The following is a 25433-nucleotide window of genomic DNA, read 5'->3' on the forward strand; positions in this document are numbered from 1 at the left end:
TGTAGAGCAGCAATGTCAAGAATTTCTGGGGTTAATTCAGGAGGCATAGCAGAAACTCATCCTAAAGAAGATACAAACGTGTTGAGGGGAAGACAAGGCAAATATGGCTGACTAAGGCAGTCAGCGACAGAATAAAAGTGCAAGAAAAAGTAAACTGTGTGAAGATTAATGGGAAGCCACTGGATTGGGAAGCCTTTAAAAACTAGTGGAGGATAACATTAAAAAAAACAATTAGAGGGGAGAAAATGAAATGTGAGGGTGAGCTCGCTAGTAATATAATAGAGAGGCAAGAGTGGACATTGGACCATTACAGATGTAGTAATGGAGAATAAAACAATGATGGAGGAACTGAATAGGGGTACGTTGCATCAGTCTTCACTGTGGAAGACACCAGTAGCATATCAGAACTTCAATCAAGTCGGACGCACAGGTGAGTATCATGGCTATCACTAAGACTGGGGAAACTGGAAGCAGATAAATCATCCAGGTTTACATCCCAGGGTTCTGAAGGAATTAGCTGAGGAGATTGTAGAGGCATTAGTGGTGATCGTTCAGGGATTACTGGAGTCAGGGAAGGTCACAGAGGACTGGAAAACAGCCAGTGTAACACGTCTCTTTAAGAAGGGAATGAGGCAGAAGATAAGAAATTATAGGCCAGTTAGCCTGACCTCGGTAGTTGGTAAGCTTTTAATTTTCATTATTTAAGCTCGTGGAGTACTTTGAAGCACTTGGTAAAATAGGACTGAGTCAGCATAAATTCATCAAAGGGAGGTGATGCCTGACAAAGCTGTTAGACTTCCTTGAGATGGTAAGGAGCAAGTTTGACAAAGGAGACCCAGTGGACACGATCTGTTTGTATTTCCACAATGCCTTTAATAAGATGCTACACAGGAGCTTGCTAAATAAGATAAGAGCCCATGGTGTTAGGGGGAAGGAAGTAGCATGGATAGAGGATTGGCTGACTGGTAGAAGGTACAGAGTTGGGATAAAGGCATCTTTTTCAGGATAGCAGCTGGTGACAAAGGGAGGCCAAGTCATTTAGTGTATTTAAGACAGAAATAGATAGATTCTTTATCAGTATCTTGACCAAGGGTTACAGGCAGAAGGCAGGAGAATGGGGTTGAGAAACTCAATGAGCAACGATCGAATGGTGGAGCAGTCGTAGTGGGCTGAATGGCCTAATTTTGCTCCTGTATCGTATGGTGGTCAGAATCCATCACAAACTAGTTAATCATATTGACTGAATTTAACCTCAGCCTGCCTAAAGTTCCGGAAATTTTGAAGCTTAGGTTCAGAAAGTCCTTGAAATCCAATTAAAACAGCTGAATCACTGTCATCATCATTGATACTAAAACACGAGAGCAAACATATGAAGTCCAAATGCCAAGGCTGCTTTAGTCCCTGCTCTCGAGTATGCTTCTTCTACCTAGTGGTTTTCAGCAATTTACAGAAAAATCTTGGCTATAATGCAGCCACTTCCGAACAGATGTAATTTCCTGTTTATTACAGATCCCATCAGGAATCTATAAGGCTCAGCATCCATTTCCTGAACTATGAGTACGAGCTGGTTAAATTCCAAATGGATTTTCATTACTGCAAATTCCAACCCACATGTCACTGATATCAAACAACAAATAGAACATCTGCATAACATTTACACAGCTGCAATTTGAATTTTTTTCCAAGCTGTTACTTACTCCCTTCGGGGTTCGGTGCGGATAGGATGACGCTGTGTTTCTTCTTCACCTCTTCCACGTTTTCCGCAATTTGGTCAATGTATCCTCGGATTTCCTCAACCTAGAATGCAATCTTTTCTGTAGTTACAAGTTGTATTTGCATAGCCGGTTCACCAGTTGAACATACAATGCCCAAACAACTCGATCACAAAATTTCACCGTACAGTCTGATATTTAACCCAACATGTCTGCTTTTCAGAGAGCCCTGTTTATAATAAGCCACACTTTCACTGATAACACTATTGCAAGTGGATGCAGAACGGGCCAAGCTTTGATCACTCTCTGCCTGCAGCCCACTGCACATAATGATGTTGTGCTTCTCAGTCAGTGAGTCTTGACACAAACTGTGAAGGGTTGAAAAGACAAGCCACAAACAGGGAGCTCGTCCTCAGCAAGACAGGGAAATGATAAACTGGTGGGTGCCAGATATTTTTATAACAGCATCGGTACAGAGCAGTACTAATGCACTTGACTCTTTAGGAGGAAAGGAACAAAGAACAATGACAACAGGAAACATACAACATTGAATGTTTGCCAAAACTTAGTAGTTGTAATGGTGCCAAATGATACCAACAGTTAAATAAAACTCACCCCGATGTCCCCGCCCCATCGATCCAGTTTCAATGTCCTACCTGATGGAAGAATTCATCCATAAACTGCTCCTTTTCCACAGTAATAGTGACTTCATCATCATAGTTTTCTTTGTACTAGAGATGGATAATGAAAAACCAACTATTATCAATTAAAAATCCAAGGAACACATTTCAGTCACACAGAATATTAACTCTGTTTCTTGATTATTTCTGTAGCCTGCATGGTTTACTGAGCTCAGTTAATCTTCAATCTATTTCCATTAATGTACTGAATTTACATCATTGGGACCTAAAACCTGTTATTTCCACTTAACATTGTACTGGCTCTTGCTTTATCCCTCACTTTCAAACATTTTGGTTGCTGAACTCGTTTCTGCAAATAAGGATTTAATGATAAATACATTTTGAGTTGTCACTTTCAGAAAGAGAGAGAGGTCAAGAGCACTGAGTAAGGTTTTATTTATTAATTCTGTGTGGGGGCAGCTCTGGCAAGGCCAATGTTTGTTACCCATCCCTAAGTGCCTGAGGTAATGATGAGCCTCGGTCTTGAGTATAACTGACTGGTTGTTGGGTCATTTCAGGTGGGAAAGATTCTGGATTAGTGGTGCTGGAAGAGCACAGCAGTTCAGGCAGCATCCAAATAGCTTCGAAATCGACGTTTCGGGCAAAAGCCCTTCATCAGGAAAAGAGTCAAACCTGTTTGTGGGAGTTTGGAGTTACACATTAGATTTGATCAGACAACAGCAAATTTTCTTTCCTAAAGTGAACCAAATTCTTAAAACAATGAGAACCTCAACGATCACCATTCCCAATGCAGCTTTTGATTGCAGATTTCATTAACTAAATTTAAATTCCTCAGCTGGTGCAGTGGAATTTTAGCTCAAGTATGTGTGTTCGGCTCTCTGGGTTATAGTTGCCTGTCATATCTGTGTTACCAATGTACCACAGAAACCAACATTCAAACCGACAACCTCATGATATTCATCACCTCTGGCATGCTATTCTTAATTCATTGCAATAATGCCATACCCTCCTGTTATAAATACTGAAGACTTTATCTACCCACAGCCCATATATTGACAGGCAACATTTGTAACGTATTCACCTTTTTATTCAGACAAAATCAACACAGCTCGATGGTTCTGCACACACCAGCATGGCACCCAGACTGCAGTGTGTATATACACACACACACACACACACACACACGCTTCAGAGCGTGTGCGTAAAATTTTGCCTTTTGTCCCAGAGTGACCATCACCAACAAGATCAGTCTCCCTTTGCCAATTAAATTGTATTGCCCTTGGTGAGTACTCCACAATTAACAGCTCAATCACCAGCATTGACCAGAAGCTCAGCTGGACCAGCCATACAAGCAGTTTGACTATAAGAGCTGGTCAGAGGCTGGAAATTCTGACTTCCCAAAGTCCGCCATCTACAAAGGCACAAGTTGGAGTGTGATGGGTGCAGTTCAAACGACACTCGAGAATCTCAACATAAGGAGAAAGCAGCCCACTTGATAGACACCCTATTCACTGGTGCACAATAGGAGCTGCATGTACCATCCACAAGACGCACAGCAGCCACTCCCCAAGGTTCCTTCTGAACTGGTGACATCCAGCACCTCGAAGGACAGGAGCGGCAGACACACAAAACCACCACCAACGGCAAGTTCTCACTGGGTTAAAATGCTGGAACTCTCCCCCAGATCGAACCATGGCTTTCTCTACAGCACATGGACTTCAGTGGTACAAGGCGGCAGCTCACTACCACCTCCCCAAGGATCAATAACGAGAGATTTGCAGTAAATGCTGACCTAACCAACGACATCCATATCCATGAAAGAATTTTAAAAAAAGCTGTTTACTGAAGCTTTGTGATGCAACTAGACTCAATTTCAGAATGAGCAAGCCAGATTCTTCATCACCTTTCAGATTCTGGGTCATTTTATCATTGCTCTGATTTGTACAAGTGTGACCCTTCGTTTCCATATCCCTCCCAATGTCAGGATGGTGAGTACATGGTGTGGGTGTGTGGGTGAGAGAGAACCATCCTCTTCTTGTGCTGTCATGTCCCACAATTGTATAGCAGGATGTACTCTCCCAATTGGACCAGTTTGACTGTAATTCACAAACACACAGTGGAAAAGAACAAATACATTGTGAAAACTTTAATAAAGCTCCCACAAAAAGCAGAGAGAGTCTTCTGCACAGTTTAATGCATCAACAGTATACAGACTAGCTGCTGTTGTTAGGGAAGGGTGAGGAGTATGAACCCAAATTTGAAAATTTGAATTTCAAGGTGGCAGGGTGCGTAGGTGGGGGTGGGGTTGGATGAGGAAGTTTGGGGTTAGGATATGGGTAATGCAATCCTCCATCCCTCACCCGAAGCAAAGCCAACCAGGAGTGTGTCAGAATGCTCAGGTCTGTAGATAATAGAAGTGTCACCAGAGACTCAGCAGCAGATAGACTGGGGCAGGAGTGGAGGGTGATGAATGATGCTACAGAGGTGGAATAAGGCACTCTGTGATGGAGGTGGTTAAGGAGGCAATTCCTCAACTTGAAGTCGAACTGAAAAGCAGGAAAGACATTGTGGAAAATAAAAATCAAGGAGTTAAGAGACTCAGCAAGTTTCCCACTGGCCAAGTCATTTAAATATTATCCTCAGTAACTTTTCAAACTGTCACTGACTGAAGATGTCAGAGTTGCTGTTCAGTGTGAAAGTGCAAGTTAAAAAGATAATTAGACTGAGACATTCAACATAATGAAGGATTTTGGTAGAGTAAATAAGGAGAAACGGCTTCGAGTGGAGGAAAGGATAGTAAGCAACAAGAGACACACATTTAAAGAAATTAGCAAACTAAAGGAGGTGGGATGATGGGAAACGGAATTTACACTGTTATGATGATCTAAAAGGTACTTCCTGAAAGGGTGAAGGGAGCAGCTTCAACAGGAACTTACAGAGCAAACTGGTTAGAATCGGAAATTAAAATGCAAGGCTGCAAGGAAAGAGCAGGGGAGGGGGGGTCAATTTGCAATCTCCTGTGATGGTTTCTTTTTGCAATGCATCACTTGGTGACTTTATCATCTCTTTCCAACCAGCTGCTCAATAAAGCAATACTAAGCTCAAAATCATTTGGAATGTTTGATTTTTTTAAATTTGGCCCCTCTCCACCTCACTTTCCTGTATAAGTGAACTTCATTCCTTCTAACGAAGTTTCCTGTAAACTTCAAATATTCCTTTCACTACCACCACTCACTCTAGGATGTTTAATCTTCTGTTTTCTTTTAACCTTGATGGATGCCATCATAAGTTCTATTTTTATCCAAGAGGTTGTGGGCCATCTTTAAGTATTCCTGTGTGTGAACCAGCTCCACAGAGGCTGAGCTGGAAAATAAAACATCTGTGTTTTTTTTTGCAACTGCACACCTTGGAGTAATTCCAAAGATGGCTTGTAAATAACAGGTTTCCTATTTGCTTACCACAATAGCTGTGACAGAAGGAATATGCTGATAATCAACGCCCAGTATTTCCCCAGTCCCACCAATCACACTGGCTCGACCTCACAAATGGCTAATTGTTTTCTTTTTGTACAACTTGAGTCATACAGCAAGGAAACAGACCTTTGCTTCAACTCATCCATGCCAACCAAGCTTTCCAAACTAAACGAGTCCCATCCACCAGCGTTTGGACCACATCCCTCTAAACCTTTCCTATTCATGTATCAGTTAAAATGTCTCTTAAATGTTGAAACTGTACCTGCACCCACCACTTCCTCTGACAGCTCATTCCATACATGCACCACCCTACATGGAAAATGTTGCCCCTCAGGTCCCTTTTAAATCTTTCTCTTCTCATCTCCAAATTACATCCTAAAGTTTGGAACTCTCCTATCCCATGGAAAAGACCTTTGCCATTCATCTTATCCATGTCCTTCGTGATTTTATAAACCTCTAAGATTACGGCCTCAATGTCTTATCTCCAGTGAAAGAGGTACAAAAACAGAAGTTGCTGGAAAAGCTCAGCAGGTCTGGCAGTATCTATGAACAGAAATCAAAGTTAACATTTTGCGTCAGGTGACCCTTCCTCAGAACATCTGGTGAGAAAGATCCCAGCCTATTCCACCTCTCCAGTTCTGGTCATATCCTTGTAAATCTTCTCTGCATCATCTCCAATTTAATAATATCCTTCCTGGAGCAGGACAACCAGAATGTACACAGTACTCCAGAAGTGGTCTCACTAATGTCTTGTACAACCACAATGCAATGTCCTAACGCTTATACTCAATGGATGAGCAATGACGGCAAATATACCATCTTTACTGCTGTGTCGACCTGTGACAACTTTCAAGGAACTCTGTATGAACCCCTAACAGTGAATTTCGTCAGGCTTTCCAAAAATAATCCATTGATCAGAAACAAAATCTATTCTTAAAATAACTGGCAAACACTAGTTAACATCTAAACTGCGATCTGGAATTAAACGACATCTTCAATCCCAAACACAAGCACTGTAGCTCAGTGGTTAGCACTGCAATTCCAGCCTCGAGCGACTGACTGTGTGGAGTTTGCACGTTCTCCCCGTGTCTGCGTGGGTTTCCTCCCACAGTCCAAAGATGTGCAGATTAGGAGAATTGACCATGCTAAATTGTCCATAGTTCTAGGTGCAAGGGTAAATGTAGGGGAGCAAGTCTGAGTGAGCTGCTCTTCGGAAGGTCGGTGTGGACTTGTTGGGCTGAAGGGCCTGTTTCCACACTGCAGGGAATCTAATCTAAATCATCAAATAATGGCATATTGCTTGCAATTCTGGTCTCCTTCCTATGGAAGGATGTTGTGAAACTTGAAAGGGTTCAGAAAAGATTTACAAGGATGTTGCCAGGGTTGGAGGAGTTGAGCTACAGGGAGAGGTTGAAAAGGCTGGGGCTGTTTTCCCTGGAGCGTCAGAGGCTGAGGGGTGACCTTATAGAGGTTTATAAAATTATGAGGGGCATGGATAGGATAAATAGACAAAGTCTTTTCCCTGGGGTTGGGGAGTCCAGAACTAGAGGGCATAGGTTTAGGGTGAGAGGGGAAAGATATAAAAGAGACCTAAGGGGCAACTTTTTCACGCAGAGGGTGGTACGTGCATGGAATGAGCTGCCAGAGGAAGTGGTGGAGGCTGGTACAATTGCATCATTTAAGAGGCATTTGGATGGGTATATGAATAGGAAGGGTTTGGAGGGATATGGGCCGGGTGCTGGCAGGTGGGACGAGATTAGGTTGGGATATCTGGTCGGCATGGACGGGTTGGACCGAAGGGTCTGTTTCCGTGCTGTATGTCTCTACGACTCTATAGATAACCAAAGACAGTCTCTGCAAAGGTGATATTTTAAACAAAAAGGCAACGAAGAAAAACTGTTGGCCAAGTGTCTGGAAACAAAGGACAGATTTTGACGACTTTGCATAGTCCACTCGATTTCCAGTCAATGAAATGGAATTGTGAAAAGCTGTAGCCTAATAGTAAAACTTCAGTTGGGATTGCATTCACCCTGGGTCTGAGTCTTTGGATATTGGTCTCAGTCCATCTATCCAGATTTTACGAGATAACCAGTAATATCGGTATTTAGAAACTCAGGTTCCCACAAACTTCTGTTGAGAAATTCTGGGTATCTCCCTTACTGACTTGCAAGTCTGTAAAGCAGAAAATTCAATCCAGAAAAGGGTGCTGGGCCACCTTAGCATAAAGGCCACCCAAGACATTTCAAAACGATGTCTTCAGGTAATTAAGAACCATAAATGCGTCTCTCATTTCCTTGAAAGCTTTGTCCGTCATCTCCAAAGTCAGTTTCCTCTCTATAAACATCTGGAGGCTTACAACACAAAACATTGTTGACTTCAGTTCTTGATAAATCAGCGTGGCATCCTTTTCAATCCAAAAACATCTGATCTATTCCATATCTTCCAATTCCTAAAACTAGCAACTGTTCAAAGATCTTTTGTGCCTGTATTTTAGTAATTAAAAGTTACATTTTTATAAAGTACTAAATTTGCTTCAGATTTACCCAGGAAGTTGGGGGTTACAGTTTGACTCCTCTCCCTCCTGGATTTTCGCATATTTTGATATGAAGTGCATGAAACTGAAAAATCCCCAAATTTCTAAGTCAATTCGAAGGAGCAACTGTAGATGACAAGAGTAGGCTGTGGCAGACGATCTAAGAAAGAATCCTGTGTCGATTCCATATAATCCCACACTGAGAGGAAGACCTTGCTAACTGTGAGGGATACAAGACAAACTTGACATCAGCCTGAGATGAAGACCACAGACACACATTCAACAATGTAGCAAAACAAATGATCGATTCCCTGCCCTTATTTAGACCCACTATTCAATGCCCATACGCTGTATCTGGCTCTCTGTTTGCCTCATGTTCACATGTCTATCAAGACAGACCTTAAACGTTGTTACCATGCTGCTTCCACCATCTCCATTGGCAGTGTGTTCCAGCTACCCAGCACCGTCTGGGTGAAAACCTTTCCCCACTCAGCCGGAATCTGAGCCCTCACGTCCATGATCTTTCCACCCTATCTATGCCTTCCCAAATTTTATGGACCTCTATTAGGTTGCACCTCCTTTCAGTCTCCACTTTTCCAGTGAAAACAACCCGAGTTTATCCAATCTCTCCTTATAACGAAAACCCTCCAGACCAGACAACAGCCTAGTAAACCTCCTCTGTCCCCTCTGCAAATCATCCAATTCTTTTGGTCCATATTCCAAAAGTGGTGTCGCTGAAGTTTTGTACAGCTACAACATAACTTGCCAACTTTTATAATCAGTGCAGGTCTGGTGAACAAAGGACCTGTTCCTGAGTTTTGTTGTATTGTACTGTAACTGCAGAGGCTGGAAACCAGAAACAAAAACTCAACGTGCTAGAGAAACTCAGAAGGCGTGGAACATTTGTAGAGGAAGAAACAGAGTTCATGGTTTCAGTCCAGTGACCCTTTGTCAGAACAGAAAACAGCAGGGACAGGGTGGTACTTTTGCTGATGACAGGGAGAGGGGGGGGAAGCGCGGTTAGGGAAGAGCAACACACAATCCTATCAAGTCATCTGGATGGTTCATTGAAAAAAAAAGTGCTTCAATCAAATTTAATTTTATGTCTGTAGCCTTGACGCCACACTAAAAGCAAAATCATTTCCTTCTCCCTCTGATGACAGTCCAAGGCGGAAGGGTGTATTTCCAACACACTGACCTGTGCAAAAATGCAGATCAGTGAAAAACAAGAATTTGAGTGTTTTTTTCATTAAAGTAAAAACAAATTCAGGCAAGGTACAGACAAACAGTTTTAGTGGTTTGAAAGTGATACAGCTGTGTTGTTTAAAGAATGTGAAAACCACCAGATCTTATCAACTTCCCCCACCCACCCACTTGTTTTTTCTTGATGTTCTTCCAAAGTGTTTTGCATTTGTAGTGAGAATCAATGGTAGAACAGACTTAACCCAGTGCCAGCACAACGTGTGGACCAAATTCATCCAAAGTCAGCAACAAAGCTGCACCCAAGTTCAAACAGCTCACCATTCACAATAGCACAGATTTCAGGAAGGCTGCAAAATCCTATAGGTAAAAACAATGACTGCAGATGCTGAAAATCAAATACTGGATTAGTGGTGCTGGAAGAGCACAGCAGTTCAGGCAGCATCCAACGAGCAGCGAAATCAATGTTTCGGGCAAAAGCCCTTCATCAGAAATAAAGGCAGTGAGCCTGCAGCATGGAGAGATAAGCTAGAGGAGGGTGGGGGTGGGGAGAGAGTAGCATAGAGTACAATGGGTGAGTGGGGGAGGAGATGAAGGTGATAGGTCAGGGAGGAGAGGGTGGAGTGGATAGGTGGAAAAGGAGATAGGCAAGTAGGACAAGTCAAGGAGACAGTAACTTAGCTGGAAGCTTGAAACTAGGATGAGGTGGGGGAAGGGGAGATGAGGAAGCTGTTGAAGTCCACATTGATGCCCTGGGGTTGAAGTGTTCCGAGGCGGAAGATCTCATCTCCGAGACACCCGCACCAATCAACCAAACCGCCCCGTGGTCCAACATTTCAACTCCCCCCTCCCACTCTGCCGAGGACATGGAGGTCCTGGGCCTCCTTCACCGCCGCTCCCTCACCACCAGACGCCTGGAGGAAGAACGCCTCATCTTCCGCCTCGGAACACTTCAACCCCAGGGCATCAATGTGGACTTCAACAGCTTCCTCATCTCCTCTTCCCCCACCTCATCCTAGTTTCAAGCTTCCAGCTCAGTTACTGTCTCCTTGACTTGTCCTACCTGCCTATCTTCTTTTCCACCTATCCACTCCACCCTCTCCTCCTTGACCTATCACCTTCATCTCCTCCCCCACTCACCCATTGTACTCTATGCTACTTTCTCCCCACCCCCACCCTCCTCTAGCTTATCTCTCCATGCTTCAGGCTCACTGCCTTTATTCCTGAAGGGCTTTTGCCCGAAACGTTGATTTCGCTGCTCGTTGGATGCTGCCTGAACTGCTGTGCTCTTCCAGCACCACTAATCCAGTATGCAAAATCCTATAGTTCAACTCGATCAGTCGAATGAAAGGACAAGATACATGCTGTGAAGAGGTGTCAAGTATTTCCTAGGATTTGATACTCAGTGTTTACATAAAAGAACAAGCACAGAACAGTGCCACAGATTTTACAACCTCGGTTACTCTGAACAGTACTGGGTGTTCTGCACTTGGCATAAAGTTATAACAAAGGAGAGAGCTGCACACAACAGCAGGCCACAATGTGCTAAATTCTCATTTTCAGTTGAATGAGAGGATGAAGAATATTTGAATGGTGCAGCAACAAAAAATACACTTCCATATTGACACAGCTACATAAGGAGATAATCCTTATTATCCTTATTAGGTGAGCAAAATCTTAGTTAAAGATAGGTTTAAACAAGTGTCGAGAGGAGAGCACTTTAGGGAGAGAATTCCAAAGTTTAGGGTTAGACAGCTGAAGGCATGGCCACAAACAGTGGAGGGATTAAAATCAGGAAAATACAAAAAACCAGAAACAGAGAAGACAGTAGATATTGAAAGGATGTAGGTTTTGTAGCTAAGTAGATACCATTTAAGCTCCTCACCTGAGTTCCTAATCTCATTTTTCAGTTAACCTGAGCTAAGGCTGCTTGAGGAATGATCTGACCCAAAGGAAGAAATCAAAAATAAAGCTATCTGTAATTCCTAAAGGAAGGATCATACATACAGAATTAACTCACTGGGTAATAAATACTATCCTCAGAATCAGAAGCTAGTGCGTTCAAGTGCCATTCTAGACATGTAAAACCAATCCTAAACTGATACCCCCAGTGCAGGACTGATGGGATGCTACACTGTCAAAGGCATTATCTTTTGGATTGAAACATTTATAATCCATCTCAGGGGGGAGTAAGCAATTTGATGGCATTATTTTGAAAAGGAGCAGGGGAATTCGCTCTGGTATCTTGATGAAAACCAACAGATCAACCTCGCTCAACCTGGGTGCAAGTTGGCTGCTGTGTTTCCTACATTAAAATCATTCTTTCTCAAAAATAATTAATTAATTGTGAAGTACTGAGACGATGTAAGTTACTTCAAGTCTTGTGAACAAATAAATGATTATTTAAAGTCTTCAGATGAGAAATTGGAACACAGACTGTGCGAGATCACGTAATCTCATTAACTCACTCACCCCGACTGATGATGGTTGAAGTGACAGCCAGCAGCAGTTTGGGATGAGAGATTTGACAAAGGTACTTTCAAAAATAAAATTAACACCACCTATCTGCATTAACACATTCCAGTTCATATTAAAAGAATCCCATAGCACATACCACAGCTGACAGAAACACTGAATCGAATAAACTTTATCTAAATGATATTGTTACTTGAGTCCAAACTTGTACCAAACCCCTTTTGCCCATGTGCTGGCTGACCTACACTAGCTCTCAGTTTGGTAACACCTTGCTTGCAATCTGTGTTTAAAATCCCTCCTGGGCCCCTCCTGATCTTGGTGTCCTCCTCCAGTCTTACATCTTCTCTGAGCACTCTATCATTTCTGTTTCTGGAGTGTAGCTCATCTCTGATTTTTATTCCAACCTTTAGTGTTCCTGCCTTCAGTTACTTGGTCCCCAAGTCTGAGAATCCCCTCCCTAACCCTCTATGCCTTGACCCTTTAAGACATTCCTTAAAACATAGTACTTTAATACACGTTTGAGGTCCAATTTTGTCTGTTAACCTTCCTGGGAAGCACTTGAAGATGTCTTACACAAGGAGCTATATCAATGCAATCTATTGTTGTTGAACAATTTGTAATTAAATCAGATTCTTAACACAATTCTTAAGTAATATAATCCCAAGGAATCTTCATTCTGCTGCATTAAGTATGAAATCATATGTGAAGCTATTAAACTTTTAATCAACATTGACAGAATGTTCAAAGTTAGAGATAGCCTATGTTTCTAGGTCAATGAAATCTCCCAGTTCAGCTGGCCATACCCAATGAAACGGCACATCTGATGGTGCTACTGTGCCATGTGGTTAGAAATCTAACGTGACGAAAAGACAGGTTGGTCTAACTGGTTGAATGTCACACCTTTAAAACCACAGTGTGGTTTAGAAGAAGCTTGCTGCTTATGCACTGGCTTAAAAGTTTCATCAAGCTCAGTCGTCTGGACAGCTCGTTAGTGAGGCAGAGTGACGATAACAGTGTGGGTTCAATCCGTGCACTGGCTGAGGTTACCATGAGGTTTTGCCTTCTCAGACGTGCCCTTCACCAGAGGAGTGGTGACCTCCGGTTAAACCACCACCAGTCTTCCATCTCGTGAGATAGCAGCCCTCTGGGACTATGGAAAATTTACCCTTTCTACCACTTCTGGGTTGTCGAGTTTTTTTTTGAGGAGGTCATGAAAAATGTTGTACAACTCAAACTCTTTCGGCTATTACCTGACCTCCCAGTGTAAGAACCTCTACCAGTCTGACTATGGGTTATGCTAATCCCAGTTGATGTGGAACAAGAGAGATTTCAGAGTGAAATCGGGATTGATAGATTTTTCTTTTATGAGTTACACAAGATCAGAGTTTCTTTAACAGATATTTTATCACACAAGAGGAAAACAAAAACAATCTCAGTTAGCTACAGAAATCCATTTAGAAAGATCTTAAAACAATGTTTTCAATCTATTTTTCAGCACCATAAAGTTTAGAGAAAAACATCAAATCTTTTATTTATAGCCTTGCCCACAGTTTCTTTCCTCTCAACTGTGGAGTTTTTAAAAAAACCTATATACTCTCAAAACTAAGAGCTTCAACTTTCTCAGCTTCTAATAACCTGCAGATTTCGAACCAAACTCTCTTGTTTTGGAAGTTGCACAAACTAAACTTTTCTATTGAAGTCACTGCCTTTTCCTTACATGGTCCTGAACTTCTTTCAGAGAAACTAAACTTGCTTTCAAAAGCAGGCAAATATCTCCAAACCCTGTAAACCTTCAGTCTCTAAGCTTTCGAAACAAAAGAAAACAAGTGTTTACCCACCTGTCAAAATAAAATTACAGTACAAACAATTTTCCACTAACACTACAGGGTCCACAGCCACATGTTTCCTGAGCAATACCACAGTGAGGTCACTCTTTCACGAAGACTCTGACCTTGATTTATCTTAAAGTGTTGTGGAGGTACCAGTATTGGACTGGGGTGGACAATGTTCAAAGTCACACAACACCAGATCATAGTCAGATCAGGAGCAGTGCTCCAAAAGCTTGAGATTTCAAATAAACCTTTTGGACTGTAACCCAGTGTTGTGTGACTTCTGACTTGATCTTAAAGAAAACCTTAATTGAACAGAACCACATTTATCTATGTTACATATAAACCCATTTTCCAAAACAATGTTAATATCTGAACTGAACATCTTTCAGCACAGGTGGTCTCCTCTGCTTCCAACAAGGGGATTTCATAGTACGTACTAAAAACAAAATACTGAGACTGCAAGAAAGCTGAAATAAAATCAAAACGCTGGACAAACTCTGACCTGGCACCTTGACTCCAGACAAGAGGATGACACTAGACTCAAAACACTGTTCCTATCACCATTGACAAGGCCAGACCTGAGTTCCTGTAGCAACTTTTGTTTTTATTTGAGACTGCCCAAAGTGCCCAGCAGTAGACATCTGTTTCTGTTTTAAAGACATTTAGAAGCAGATCCAATCTCCAATACGAAGTTTACGATGACAGAAATCAAAGTTAACATTTCGGGTTCAGCACCATCAGTTCTGAGGAAAGGTCACTGGACCTGAAAAGATAATGCTGATTTCTTTCCATGGATGCTGCCAGACTTGCTCAGCCTTTTCAGCAATTTCTGTTTTTGTTTCTGATTTCCACCATCCGCAGTTCACTGCTACACACGGTCTACAGACACACCCGTCAGCCCTCGCGCCAGAACTTCAATGTTAATTTTTACAATTCTCTAGATCATTCAGATTACCATTTCAAAATTATTACTCCAGTTCCTGACTATTAGTGTGCCAAGTTAACCACGACTGAACTGAGCATCCGAAAGAACACACCAAACAAAAACTGGCTAACCCAACAGACAGACCTGAAGATAACAGATGACTTATAAACCAATCATTGCCTATTGCAGGAGATTTCCTGCAGGAACCCTCCCCAGCTTCACGGGCAAATTCTTTGGGGGGGGGTAAGGGCAGGAGGTGGTTGTAGTGGGGCTGAAGTCTCCTAAATGTGAGAGTGTCTGGGATGAAAGCTCCAGACAGGGCAGGGGTGAATGGCCCAGGTGGTGAGGGATTGGGGTAGGGATGGTGCCTGAGGATCAGTGTCGGGGTACGGGCAAGGATATTGTGAAGAGGGGATAGTATTTTAGAGTGGGGCAATGTCCAGAATCTAGGAAGAGATGTGAGAATTGGGAGGGTGGGAGGAGAGACGTTCTGGTGAGGGGAGGAGATGTGGGGGCGGGATGTGGGGGGGGCGGGATGTGGGGGGGGGCGGGGGCGTGAGGGGGGGGCGGGGGCGCGTGAGGGGGGGGGGCGGGGGCGCGTGAGGGGGGGGGGTGCGCGTGAGGGGGGGGTTGCGCGTGAGGGGGGGGATGCGCGTGAGGGGGGGGTGCGCGTGAGGGGGGGGGGTGCGCGTGAGGGGGGGGGTGCGCGTGAGGGGGGGGTTGCGCGTGAGGGGGGGGATGCGCGTGAGGGGGGGGTGCGCGTGAGGGGGGGGGTGCGCGTGAGGGGGGGGGGTGCGCGTGAGGGGGGGGTTGCGCGTGAGGGGGGGGATGCGCGTGAGGGGGGGGGTGCGCGTGAGGGGGGGGGTGCGCGTGAGGGGGGGGGTGCGCGTGAGGGGGGGGGTGCGCGTGAGGGGGGGGTGCGCGTGAGGGGGGGGGGGTGCGCGTGAGGGGGGGGGGTGCGCGTGAGGGGGGGGGTGCGCGTGAGGGGGGGGGGTGCGCGTGAGGGGGGGGGGTGCGCGTGAGGGGGGGGGTGCGCGTGAGGGGGGGGGTGCGCGTGAGGGGGGGGGTGCGCGTGAGGGGGGGGGGTGCGCGTGAGGGGGGGGGGTGCGCGTGAGGGGGGGGGGTGCGCGTGAGGGGGGGGGTGCGCGTGAGGGGGGGGGTGCGCGTGAGGGGGGGGGTGCGCGTGAGGGGGGGGGGTGAGCGTGAGGGGGGGGTGAGCGTGAGGGGGGGGGGTGCGCGTGAGGGGGGGGGGTGCGCGTGAGGGGGGGGTGCGCGTGAGGGGGGGGGGTGCGCGTGAGGGGGGGGGTGCGCGTGAGGGGGGGGTGCGCGTGAGGGGGGGGGTGCGCGTGAGGGGGGGGGTGCGCGTGAGGGGGGGGTGCGCGTGAGGGGGGGGGGTGCGCGTGAGGGGGGGGGGTGCGCGTGAGGGGGGGGGGTGCGCGTGAGGGGGGGGGTGCGCGTGAGGGGGGGGGTGCGCGTGAGGGGGGGGGTGCGCGTGAGGGGGGGGGGTGCGCGTGAGGGGGGGGGTGCGCGTGAGGGGGGGGGTGCGCGTGAGGGGGGGGGGTGCGCGTGAGGGGGGGGGGTGCGCGTGAGGGGGGGGGTGCGCGTGAGGGGGGGGGTGCGCGTGAGGGGGGGGGTGCGCGTGAGGGGGGGGGTGCGCGTGAGGGGGGGGGTGCGCGTGAGGGGGGTGCGCGTGAGGGGGGGGGGTGCGCGTGAGGGGGGGGGTGCGCGTGAGGGGGGGGGTGCGCGTGAGGGGGGGGGGTGCGCGTGAGGGGGGGGGTGCGCGTGAGGGGGGGGGGTGCGCGTGAGGGGGGGGGTGCGCGTGAGGGGGGGGGTGAGGTGGGTGGGGGTGTGGGGGGGGTGTGAGGTGGGGGGGGGTGTGTGGATGGTTTGTGAGGGGGGGGGTGTAAGAGGGGGGGGGTGTAAGAGGGGGGGGGTGTAAGAGGGGGGGGGTGTAAGAGGGGGGGGGTGTAAGAGGGGGGGGGTGTAAGAGGGGGGGGGTGTAAGAGGGGGGGGGTGTAAGAGGGGGGGGGTGTAAGAGGGGGGGGGTGTAAGAGGGGGGGGGTGTAAGAGGGGGGGGGTGTAAGAGGGGGGGGGTGTAAGAGGGGGGGGGTGTAAGAGGGGGGGGGTGTAAGAGGGGGGGGGTGTAAGAGGGGGGGGGTGTAAGAGGGGGGGGGTGTAAGAGGGGGGGGGTGTAAGAGGGGGGGGGTGTAAGAGGGGGGGGGTGTAAGAGGGGGGGGGTGTAAGAGGGGGGGGGTGTAAGAGGGGGGGGTGTAAGAGGAGGGGGGTGTAAGAGGAGGGGGGTGTAAGAGGGGGGGGGTGTAAGAGGGGGGGGGTGTAAGAGGGGGGGGGTGTAAGAGGGGGGGGGTGTAAGAGGGGGGGGGTGTAAGAGGGGGGGGGTGTAAGAGGGGGGGGGTGTAAGAGGGGGGGGGTGTAAGAGGGGGGGGGTGTAAGAGGGGGGGGGTGTAAGAGGGGGGGGGTGTAAGAGGGGGGGGGTGTAAGAGGGGGGGGGTGTAAGAGGGGGGGGGTGTAAGAGGGGGGGGGTGTAAGAGGGGGGGGGGTGTAAGAGGGGGGGGGTGTAAGAGGGGGGGGTGTAAGGGGGGTGTGTGTAAGGGGGGTGTGTGTAAGGGGGGGGGTGTGAGGGGGGGGGTGTGAGGGGGGGGGGTGTGAGGGGGGGGAGGTGTGGGGGGGGGAGGTGTGAGGGGGGGGAGGTGTGGGGGGGGGGAGGTGTGGGGGGGGGGGAGGTGTGGGGGGGGGAGGTGTGGGGGGGGGGAGGTGTGGGGGGGGGGAGGTGTGGGGGGGGGGGAGGTGTGGGGGGGGGGGAGGTGTGGGGGGGGGGAGGTGTGGGGGGGGGGGAGGTGTGGGGGGGGGGGAGGTGTGGGGGGGGGGAGGTGTGGGGGGGGGGAGGTGTGGGGGGGGGAGGTGTGGGGGGGGGAGGTGTGGGGGGGGGGAGGTGTGGGGGGGGGGAGGTGTGGGGGGGGGGAGGTGTGGGGGGGGGAGGTGTGGGGGGGGGAGGTGTGGGGGGGGGAGGTGTGGGGGGGGAGGTGTGGGGGGGGGAGGTGTGGGGGGGGAGGTGTGGGGGGGGAGGTGTGGGGGGGGGGGAGGTGTGGGGGGGGGGAGGTGTGGGGGGGGGGAGGTGTGAGGTGGGGGGGGTGTGGATGGGGTGTGGGGGGGTTGTGAGAGCAGGGCGGTGTAAGAGGGGGGGTGTGTAAGAGGGGGGGTGTGTAAGAGGGGGGGTGTGTAAGAGGGGGGGTGTGTAAGAGGGGGGGTGTGTAAGAGGGGGGGTGTGTAAGAGGGGGGGTGTGTAAGGGGGGGGTGTGTAAGGGGGGGGTGTGTAAGGGGGGGGTGTGTAAGGGGGGGGTGTGTAAGGGGGGGGGTGTGTAAGGGGGGGGTGTGTAAGGGGGGGGTGTGTAAGGGGGGGGGTGTGTAAGGGGGGGGGTGTGTAAGGGGGGGGGGTGTGTAAGGGGGGGGGGTGTGTAGGGGGGGGTGTGTAAGGGGGGGGGGTGTGTAAGGGGGGGGGGGGTGTGTAAGGGGGGGGGTGTGTAAGGGGGGGGGTGTGTAAGGGGGGGGTGTGTAAGGGGGGGGGTGTGTAAGGGGGGGGTGTGTAAGGGGGGGGTGTGTAAGGGGGGGGGTGTGTAAGGGGGGGGTGTGTGTAAGGGGGGGGTGTGTGTAAGGGGGGGGTGTGTGTAAGGGGGGGGGTGTGTAAGAGGGGGGGGTGTGTAAGAGGGGGGGGTGTGTAAGAGGGGGGGTGTGTAAGAGGGGGGGTGTGTAAGGGGGGGGTGTGTAAGGGGGGGGGTGTGTAGGGGGGGGTGTGTAGGGGGGGGTGTGTAAGGGGGGGGTGTGTAAGGGGGGGGTGTGTAAGGGGGGGTGTGTAAGGGGGGGGGTGTGTAAGGGGGGGGTGTGTAAGGGGGGGGGTGTGTAAGGGGGGGGTGTGTAAGAGGGGGGGTGTGTGAGGGGGGGGGTGTGAGGGGGGGGGTGTGTAAGGGGGGGGGTGTGTGAGGGGGGGGGTGTGAGGGGGGGGGGTGTGTAAGGGGGGGGGTGTGTAAGGGGGGGGGGTGTGTAAGAGGGGGGGTGTGTAAGAGGGGGGGTGTGTGAGGGGGGGGGGTGTGAGGGGGGGGGTGTGAGGGGGGGGGTGTGTAAGGGGGGGGGTGTGTAAGAGGGGGGGTGTGTGAGGGGGGGGGTGTGAGGGGGGGGGTGTGTAAGGGGGGGGGGTGTGTAAGAGGGGGGGGTGTGTGAGGGGGGGGGTGTGAGGGGGGGGGTGTGTAAGGGGGGGGTGTGTAAGGGGGGGGGGTGACGGAGGCGCTCCTGCCGCTGACGCCGGATAACGGTCCCGGCCCGAGAGGAGGCGGGGCCCGGGGGAGAGTCCGTGACCGGCTCCGGGAGGGGGCCCGCGGGGACGGGGGTGGGGGGGGTCGGGGGGGTCGGGGGGGTCGGGGGGGTCGGGGGGGGTCGGGGGTGTCCCGGGTCCCGGAGCCCACCCCCACAGCCCGGGCTGACCCGGCCCCCGGCCCCCGGCCCCCGGCCCCTGACTTACCGCGTGCAGGTCTCCCAGTCGGTCCTTCATGGTGGGACGGCCCGGGCTCAGTGACTCACTCCCGGGATCCACCAGATCAACACTCGGCCCCGGGGAGGGCAGGGGGAACCGGTACCGAGCACGGCCACCGGGGGAGGGGGCTGCCGGGTCCGGGCATGCGCACAGGTCACCGCCCGCACTCACCCCGCCCTCACCGTGTAACCCCGCCCACACGCACTCACCCCGCCCACTCACACTCAACCCCGCCCTCACCGTGTAACCCCGCCCACTCGCACTCACCCCGCCCTCGCCCTCGCCCTCGCCCTCGCCCTCGCCCTCGCCGTGTAACCCCGCCCACACGCACTCACCCCGCCCACTCACACTCAACCCCGCCCTCACCGTGTAACCCCGCCCACTCGCACTCACCCCGCCCACTCACACTCAACCCCGCCCTCACCGTGTAACCCCGCCCACTCGCACTCACCCCGCCCACTCACACTCAACCCCGCCCTCACCGTGTAACCCCGCCCACTCGCACTCACCCCGCCCACTCACACTCAACCCCGCCCTCACCGTGTAACCCCGTCCACTCACACTCATCCCGCCCACTCACACTCAACCCCGCCCTCACCGTGTAACCCCGCCCCCTCACTCTCACCCCGCCCACTCTCACACCCGCCCTCGCCGTGTAACCCCGCCCACACACTCTACCCCCGCCCACTCGCACTCACCCCGCCCTCGCCGTGTAACCCCGCCCACTCACTCCCACCCCCGCCCTCGCCGTGTAACCCCGCCCACTCGCACTCACCCCGCCCACTCACTCCCACCCCCGCCCTCGCCGTGTAACCCCGCCCACTCGCACTCACCCCGCCCACTCACACTCACCCCGCCCACTCACTCTCACCCCAACCACGCCCATTCAGCGTGTTTCCAACGCCCACTCGCCGTAACCCCACCCACCAAATCAATCCCCGCCCCTAACTGCAACCCCGCCCACACCGTGTAAACCCACCCCATGGTTCTATCCCCGCCCCCTCAATGTAACCCCGCCCCATCCGTTTAACCACGCCCACTGCCTGCAGCCCCGCCCAGTAAAGTGGGAGGGCGCAGCATCCAGAGTGAAGGGAGAACCCTGTGATCAGTGGGGGTGGGGGTGGGTTTGGGGGTGTGTGGGGTGGGGGTTGGTGGTGGGGTGGGGTGTGGGGGTGTGGGGGGTGTGGGGTGGGGTGTGGAGTGGGGGTGTGGGGTGTGTGGGGTGGGCGTTGGTGGTGGGGTGGGGTGGTGTGTGGGGTGTGGAGTGTGTGGGTGGTGGGGGTGTGGAGTGTGTGGGTGGGGGGTGTGGGTTGTGGGGGTGGGGGTGTGGAGTGTGTGGGTGGTGGGGGTGTGGAGTGTGTGGGTGGTGGGGGTGTGGAGTGTGTGGGTGGGGGGTGTGGGTTGTGGGGGTGGGGGTGTGGAGTGTGTGGGTGGGGGGTGTGGGTTGTGGGTGTGGGGTGTGGGTGGTGTGTGGGGGGGTGTGTGGGTGGTGTGTGGGGTGGTGTGTGGTGTGGTGTGGGGTGTGTGGGGTGGGCGTTGGTGGTGGGGTGGGGTGTGGAGTGTGTGGGTGGTGTGTGGGGGGGGTAATCTGTGGAGCCCATTATCACAGGAGGTTCACCTTTCGATTGGATTCCCTACAGCCTGCACACGCAGCAGGCCCACACTGACCCTCCTAGACCCATTCCCCTACATTTACCCCTGACTAATGCACCTAACACTACGGGCACATCCATGGCACATCCACCTCGACCTGCACATTTTTTAGAATGTGGGAGGAAACCGGAGCACCCAGAGAAAACCCACACAAACACGGGGCAAATGTGGGACAATCAACTGAGGCTGGAATTGAACCGGGTTCCCTGGTGCCATGAGGCAGCATTGCTAACCACTGAGCCACCTGGTTGTGGAGCCCAAGTCACTGAGTGTGTTTAGGACAGACATAGATTCTTGAATGGTACAGGGATGAAGGCTTATGCAGGAGGATGGGGTTTGGAAAGATCTCAAACATGATTGAAGGGGCTATCCACGATGGCAGCGATCTGAGAGGTTTGCTTTGCCGAGCTCTGCATCCTAACCCAGGCAAAGTAGCACTCTTACCTTCCCACTTTAATCATTTCCATAGCAATTTGGTCTTTAAAGAGCTTTTGAACTTACAGACCTGAAGTAAATTCTTTCATAAAGCCTGCTTTATCAAAGAAACATGACTAAAGTTACAGGCTCCACCAAGTCCCAACACACACTCACCTGAGAGGTCAGATGCCTCCACGGCCACAGCTTCAGCTCCCTCTACCATCAGAGTCACTCACTTACTAGGCCCTGGCTATGGAGTTTGCAAAGCTGAGAGAGATGATCGAGTCGTCGATTGAAGAGAAGTTTCACACCAGACTGGACCTTATCATGGGCAATGCTTCACAAACATAAAAGAGCAGCTGGAAGGCCTAGGATGCAGAACAGAGGAACTTGAAAGGAGGATTGTGGCTTCAGAAACAGAGATCAGTTCTTCAAAAGAAAGAACTTGAATACTGGAGAAGCAGGTCCTTACCTTACAGAAGCAGGTCAATGACCTCAAGAGCAGATGTAGGACGAAGAACGTCCTCGTTTTGGGGATGTTGGAGGGGGTTAGAGGGTGACCAGCCAGTGAGCTGGCTGCCTTGATTTCTGGGCCTGGAGGCTGCATTGGGCCAGGTAGAAGTTGAAAGATCCCATTGCGTTGCACTGTGCAGGCCCAGCTCGGACCAGCACGCTCGCGTGATTCCAGTGCAACTTGAATACTGGAGAAGCAGGTCCTTACCTTACAGAAGCAGGTCAATGACCTCAAGAGCAGATGTAGGACGAAGAACGTCCTCGTTTTGGGACAACTTGTAGGGACAAAGTTAAAATTATCGAAGCCTCTAGAAAAAAGGGAAAAGGTCCACAGGCCTTAACATACCAAGGCTCCAAGATTCTGTTCTTGTAGGACTTCTTAGAAGCTGTAATCTGGAAAAGGAAGCTCTTTGATGAAGCCATGAGAAGACTGAGAGACCTTGGCATCTAAGGTACCTGGCGGTGCTTCACTTTATGTATGATGGGTCTGTCCACTCTTTTGACTCTTCGGAAAAAGTGAATAAGTTTTTGGACACTTTAAAATAGAATAATTTAAGGGACCTGGATAATAGCATTTCTTTATCCTTTTTTCTCTCTCCCATGCTTGTTTAAGAACAGGTTGTTGAACCTTTTTTCTGATATTAGTGTCTGGTAATGTATGTTTGGGGATGAGTCAAGTGTCATTTTTTTAACTTTCTTGTTAAGATTATGTCTATTTTAATCTCTCCTTTTGTTTTGGCCTAAGCCTGGGATGCGGCTCAAACTGGAAGGAGGTATGATGGTGTTTTTGGGATATGTAAGTGTCCCCTGTGAGCAAGGGGTAGAGCCCCATGTTATGTGTTTAGTATTTGGTTTAGTTCATTTGTTTTTTTGTATGTGCAGTGTTCTGACGCAGGGTAAACCTCCCCTGCTAATTTAAACCAGCAACACAGAAATGACTTAACCCGTGCTGTAATCTATTAAAATTCCAGAGGCAAGAACCTATCCTAAAGGTCACTATTAAAATAAAATTTAATAACTTTATTTTTTTTTAAAGTCTAACAGAGAATAATTAACTCACAACTATTTTACAACTCCTTTCTCTAACCTATCTTTTACTTTCCCTTCCATGATACTGGTCCAATAAAATCTCCAATTAAGATTTACCAAAAATTTTAATTTTGAAACCAGCCAGCTGTTGAATCTTCTCTTTGTATCTTCCTCTGTCTTCTTTCTTCTTCTTGGGGATTTCTGTTTCATGGGTCATTGATAGATAAAGGTACCTTTAAGAGAGCTATTCTCTGGGCAGTCTGCATATGTTGGTGGCTTGGCAGTTCTCCCTCAACTGTTCAGTTTTTTTTTTCGGTTTTATACCTCAAAACATTGGATTGTTTCATTGGTTTGATTGGAGCGTAGTATTTTTGGTCATAATTTAAATTGATTGGACAAATTTGAATCTGTTTTTGTCTCATAGCAACTGAGATGCTACCAGCTGCTGGACCAAATGTTAATTATAAATTCTCCAGCACTCTGTGTGCTTGCTAAGTCCTTCAACTCTCTTAAAGGTACAGTACATCTTATACCTTCATAGTAGTGGTTAGTAAAATGTTAAATGTAGTAGTTTTAGCTTAGGGTTTTTTTGGCTTTGTGAATCTTGGTTTGTTTATACTCAGCAGTTGGTAAACCAAATTCTTCATTTTTGGCGATTAAATGGTGTTATAGAGAGTCATGGCTAATTCTGCCCTCAAATGGTGTCCCTGGAATGTTAGAGGGATCCATTCACCAGTTAAAAGGAAAAAGCTGCTTTGTAGTCTTTGAAAGGAGAGTGTGGACATTACCCTTTTGCATGAGGCTCAGCTCGGTGATAAAGAACATCTGAAATTGCAGCAGGGTGGGTTTGATTAGGGCTACTCCACTTCCTTTAATACCAGCAGCAGGGGAGTGCCCCTACTCACTAGGAAGAAGCTTCCATTTAAGTTGCTAGAACAGATTCACGATGACTATGGCACTTTGTCATTCTTAAGGTCTCAGTATATGGAGAAGCGTATGATATCCTGAATGTGTATTGTTCCCCCAGCACACCCTCTTAAACCTTTGATACACACATTTTCCAAATTGATGGCTGTTGCATCCTGGCAGCTTATTATCGGGGGGGACTATAATGACCTTATGGACCACACAGTGGATAGAATGTCTAAAGGCCCCTCACCATGTTCTCCACAATCGAAACAGACTTAGGTGCAGAATTGGGATTGCCCAATGTTTGGAGATGTTTTCACCCCACTGGTAGAGATTTTACCTACTTTTCTAACCAACACAAGTGCCATACCAGGATTGATCTTTTTCTAACCCCTGCATTATCCTTGAATTTGGTAACATCCTGTGTAATTAGAGATATCACTATTTCAGATCATGCTGCAGTATATCCAGAGACTGAGGTGAAGGGCAGTGTTGCAAGCTCTCGGAATTGGCAAATGGATCCCTTTATTCTTAGGGACAGAAAGTTCATTGAATATATTCTCAATGAATTTAAGGTATTTTTATCCATCAATTTGGACACAGCCAGCAACCCGTCTACTCGTTGGGAGTTGGCAAAGACTTACCCTGCTAGTCAGAAAGCAGAAGAGGGAGCAATAGCGCCTGCTTGAGGCACAGTTAAAGATTGCTGAAAAGGCGTATTTTGACAAGCCATCGTTGGTTAAGCTGCAGTGGGTTATGGCCCTTTGGTCCCCCGTGAATTCCGTGCTAACACAGACAGCAAGGAAGGAACTATCCTTTGTGAAACAATGACTGTTGAATATAGTATCGTGCCGGGCAGGTTTCTAGTGTTATCTTGTTCGAAGAAAGAAAGCCTCCCCATTACCTCAGTTCAGGACGGGACAGTGCAGCATTTCAGAAGTTCTATTTTGACCTCCACCAGCCTGAGCACTGTGAGGGTGGATGGGCTAAAATAGAATCCTTTTTTGAGAACTTGGACCTTCCAAGTGTCACTTCTGAACAGGCGTCTATCCTTAATGTCCCTTTAACAGTGCAGGAGGTGCCGGAAGCTGTTAAACAGATGCAGAATGGGCCTGATGGTCTCCACAATGAGTTTTACAAAGAATTTATAAGTATACTGTCAGGACCAATGTTAGACATGTATAACGATTCGTTCAGCCACGATCATCTGGGCGGCATGGTGGTACAGTGGTTAGCACTGCTGCCTCACAGTGCCAGAGACCCGGGTTCAATTCACGCCTCTGTGTGGAGTTTGCACATCCTCCCCGTGTCTGTGTGGGTTTCCTCCCACAGTCCACAAATGTGCAGGTTAGGTGAATTGGCCATGCTAAATAGCCCGTAGTGTTAGGTGAAGGGGAAAATGTAGGGGAATGGGTCTGGGTGGGTTGCTCTTCGGAGGGTCGGTGTGGACTTGTTGGGCCAAAGGGCCTGTTTCCACACTGTAGGGAATCTAATCTCTCACCATCCCTGAGAGAGGCTAATATTTCTCTCATTCTTAAGAAGGGAAAGAGTCTAGAGGAATGTGCTTCCTATAGGCCC

At 49.6% G+C, this 25433-nt stretch overlaps 1 protein-coding gene across 1 annotated transcript in view; it reads right to left on the reverse strand.

The window, feature by feature from the left end:
* The window catches only part of stx2b (syntaxin 2b), a 70239-nt gene extending 50759 nt beyond the window's left edge, over nucleotides 1-19480 (reverse strand). The window contains exons 1-3 of the mRNA XM_072587671.1: nucleotides 19323-19480; nucleotides 2369-2443; nucleotides 1698-1797 (exon numbers count right to left, since the gene is read on the reverse strand). Of these exons, the coding sequence (XP_072443772.1) occupies nucleotides 1698-1797; nucleotides 2369-2443; nucleotides 19323-19352 (205 nt within the window). The 5' untranslated portion in view covers nucleotides 19353-19480. The remainder of the gene's footprint in view (nucleotides 1-1697; nucleotides 1798-2368; nucleotides 2444-19322) is intronic.
* Nucleotides 19481-25433: the final 5953 nt, after the last annotated feature.

This window comes from Chiloscyllium punctatum, chromosome 17 (assembly GCF_047496795.1).
Source record: "Chiloscyllium punctatum isolate Juve2018m chromosome 17, sChiPun1.3, whole genome shotgun sequence".
Classification (NCBI taxonomy): domain Eukaryota; kingdom Metazoa; phylum Chordata; class Chondrichthyes; order Orectolobiformes; family Hemiscylliidae; genus Chiloscyllium; species Chiloscyllium punctatum.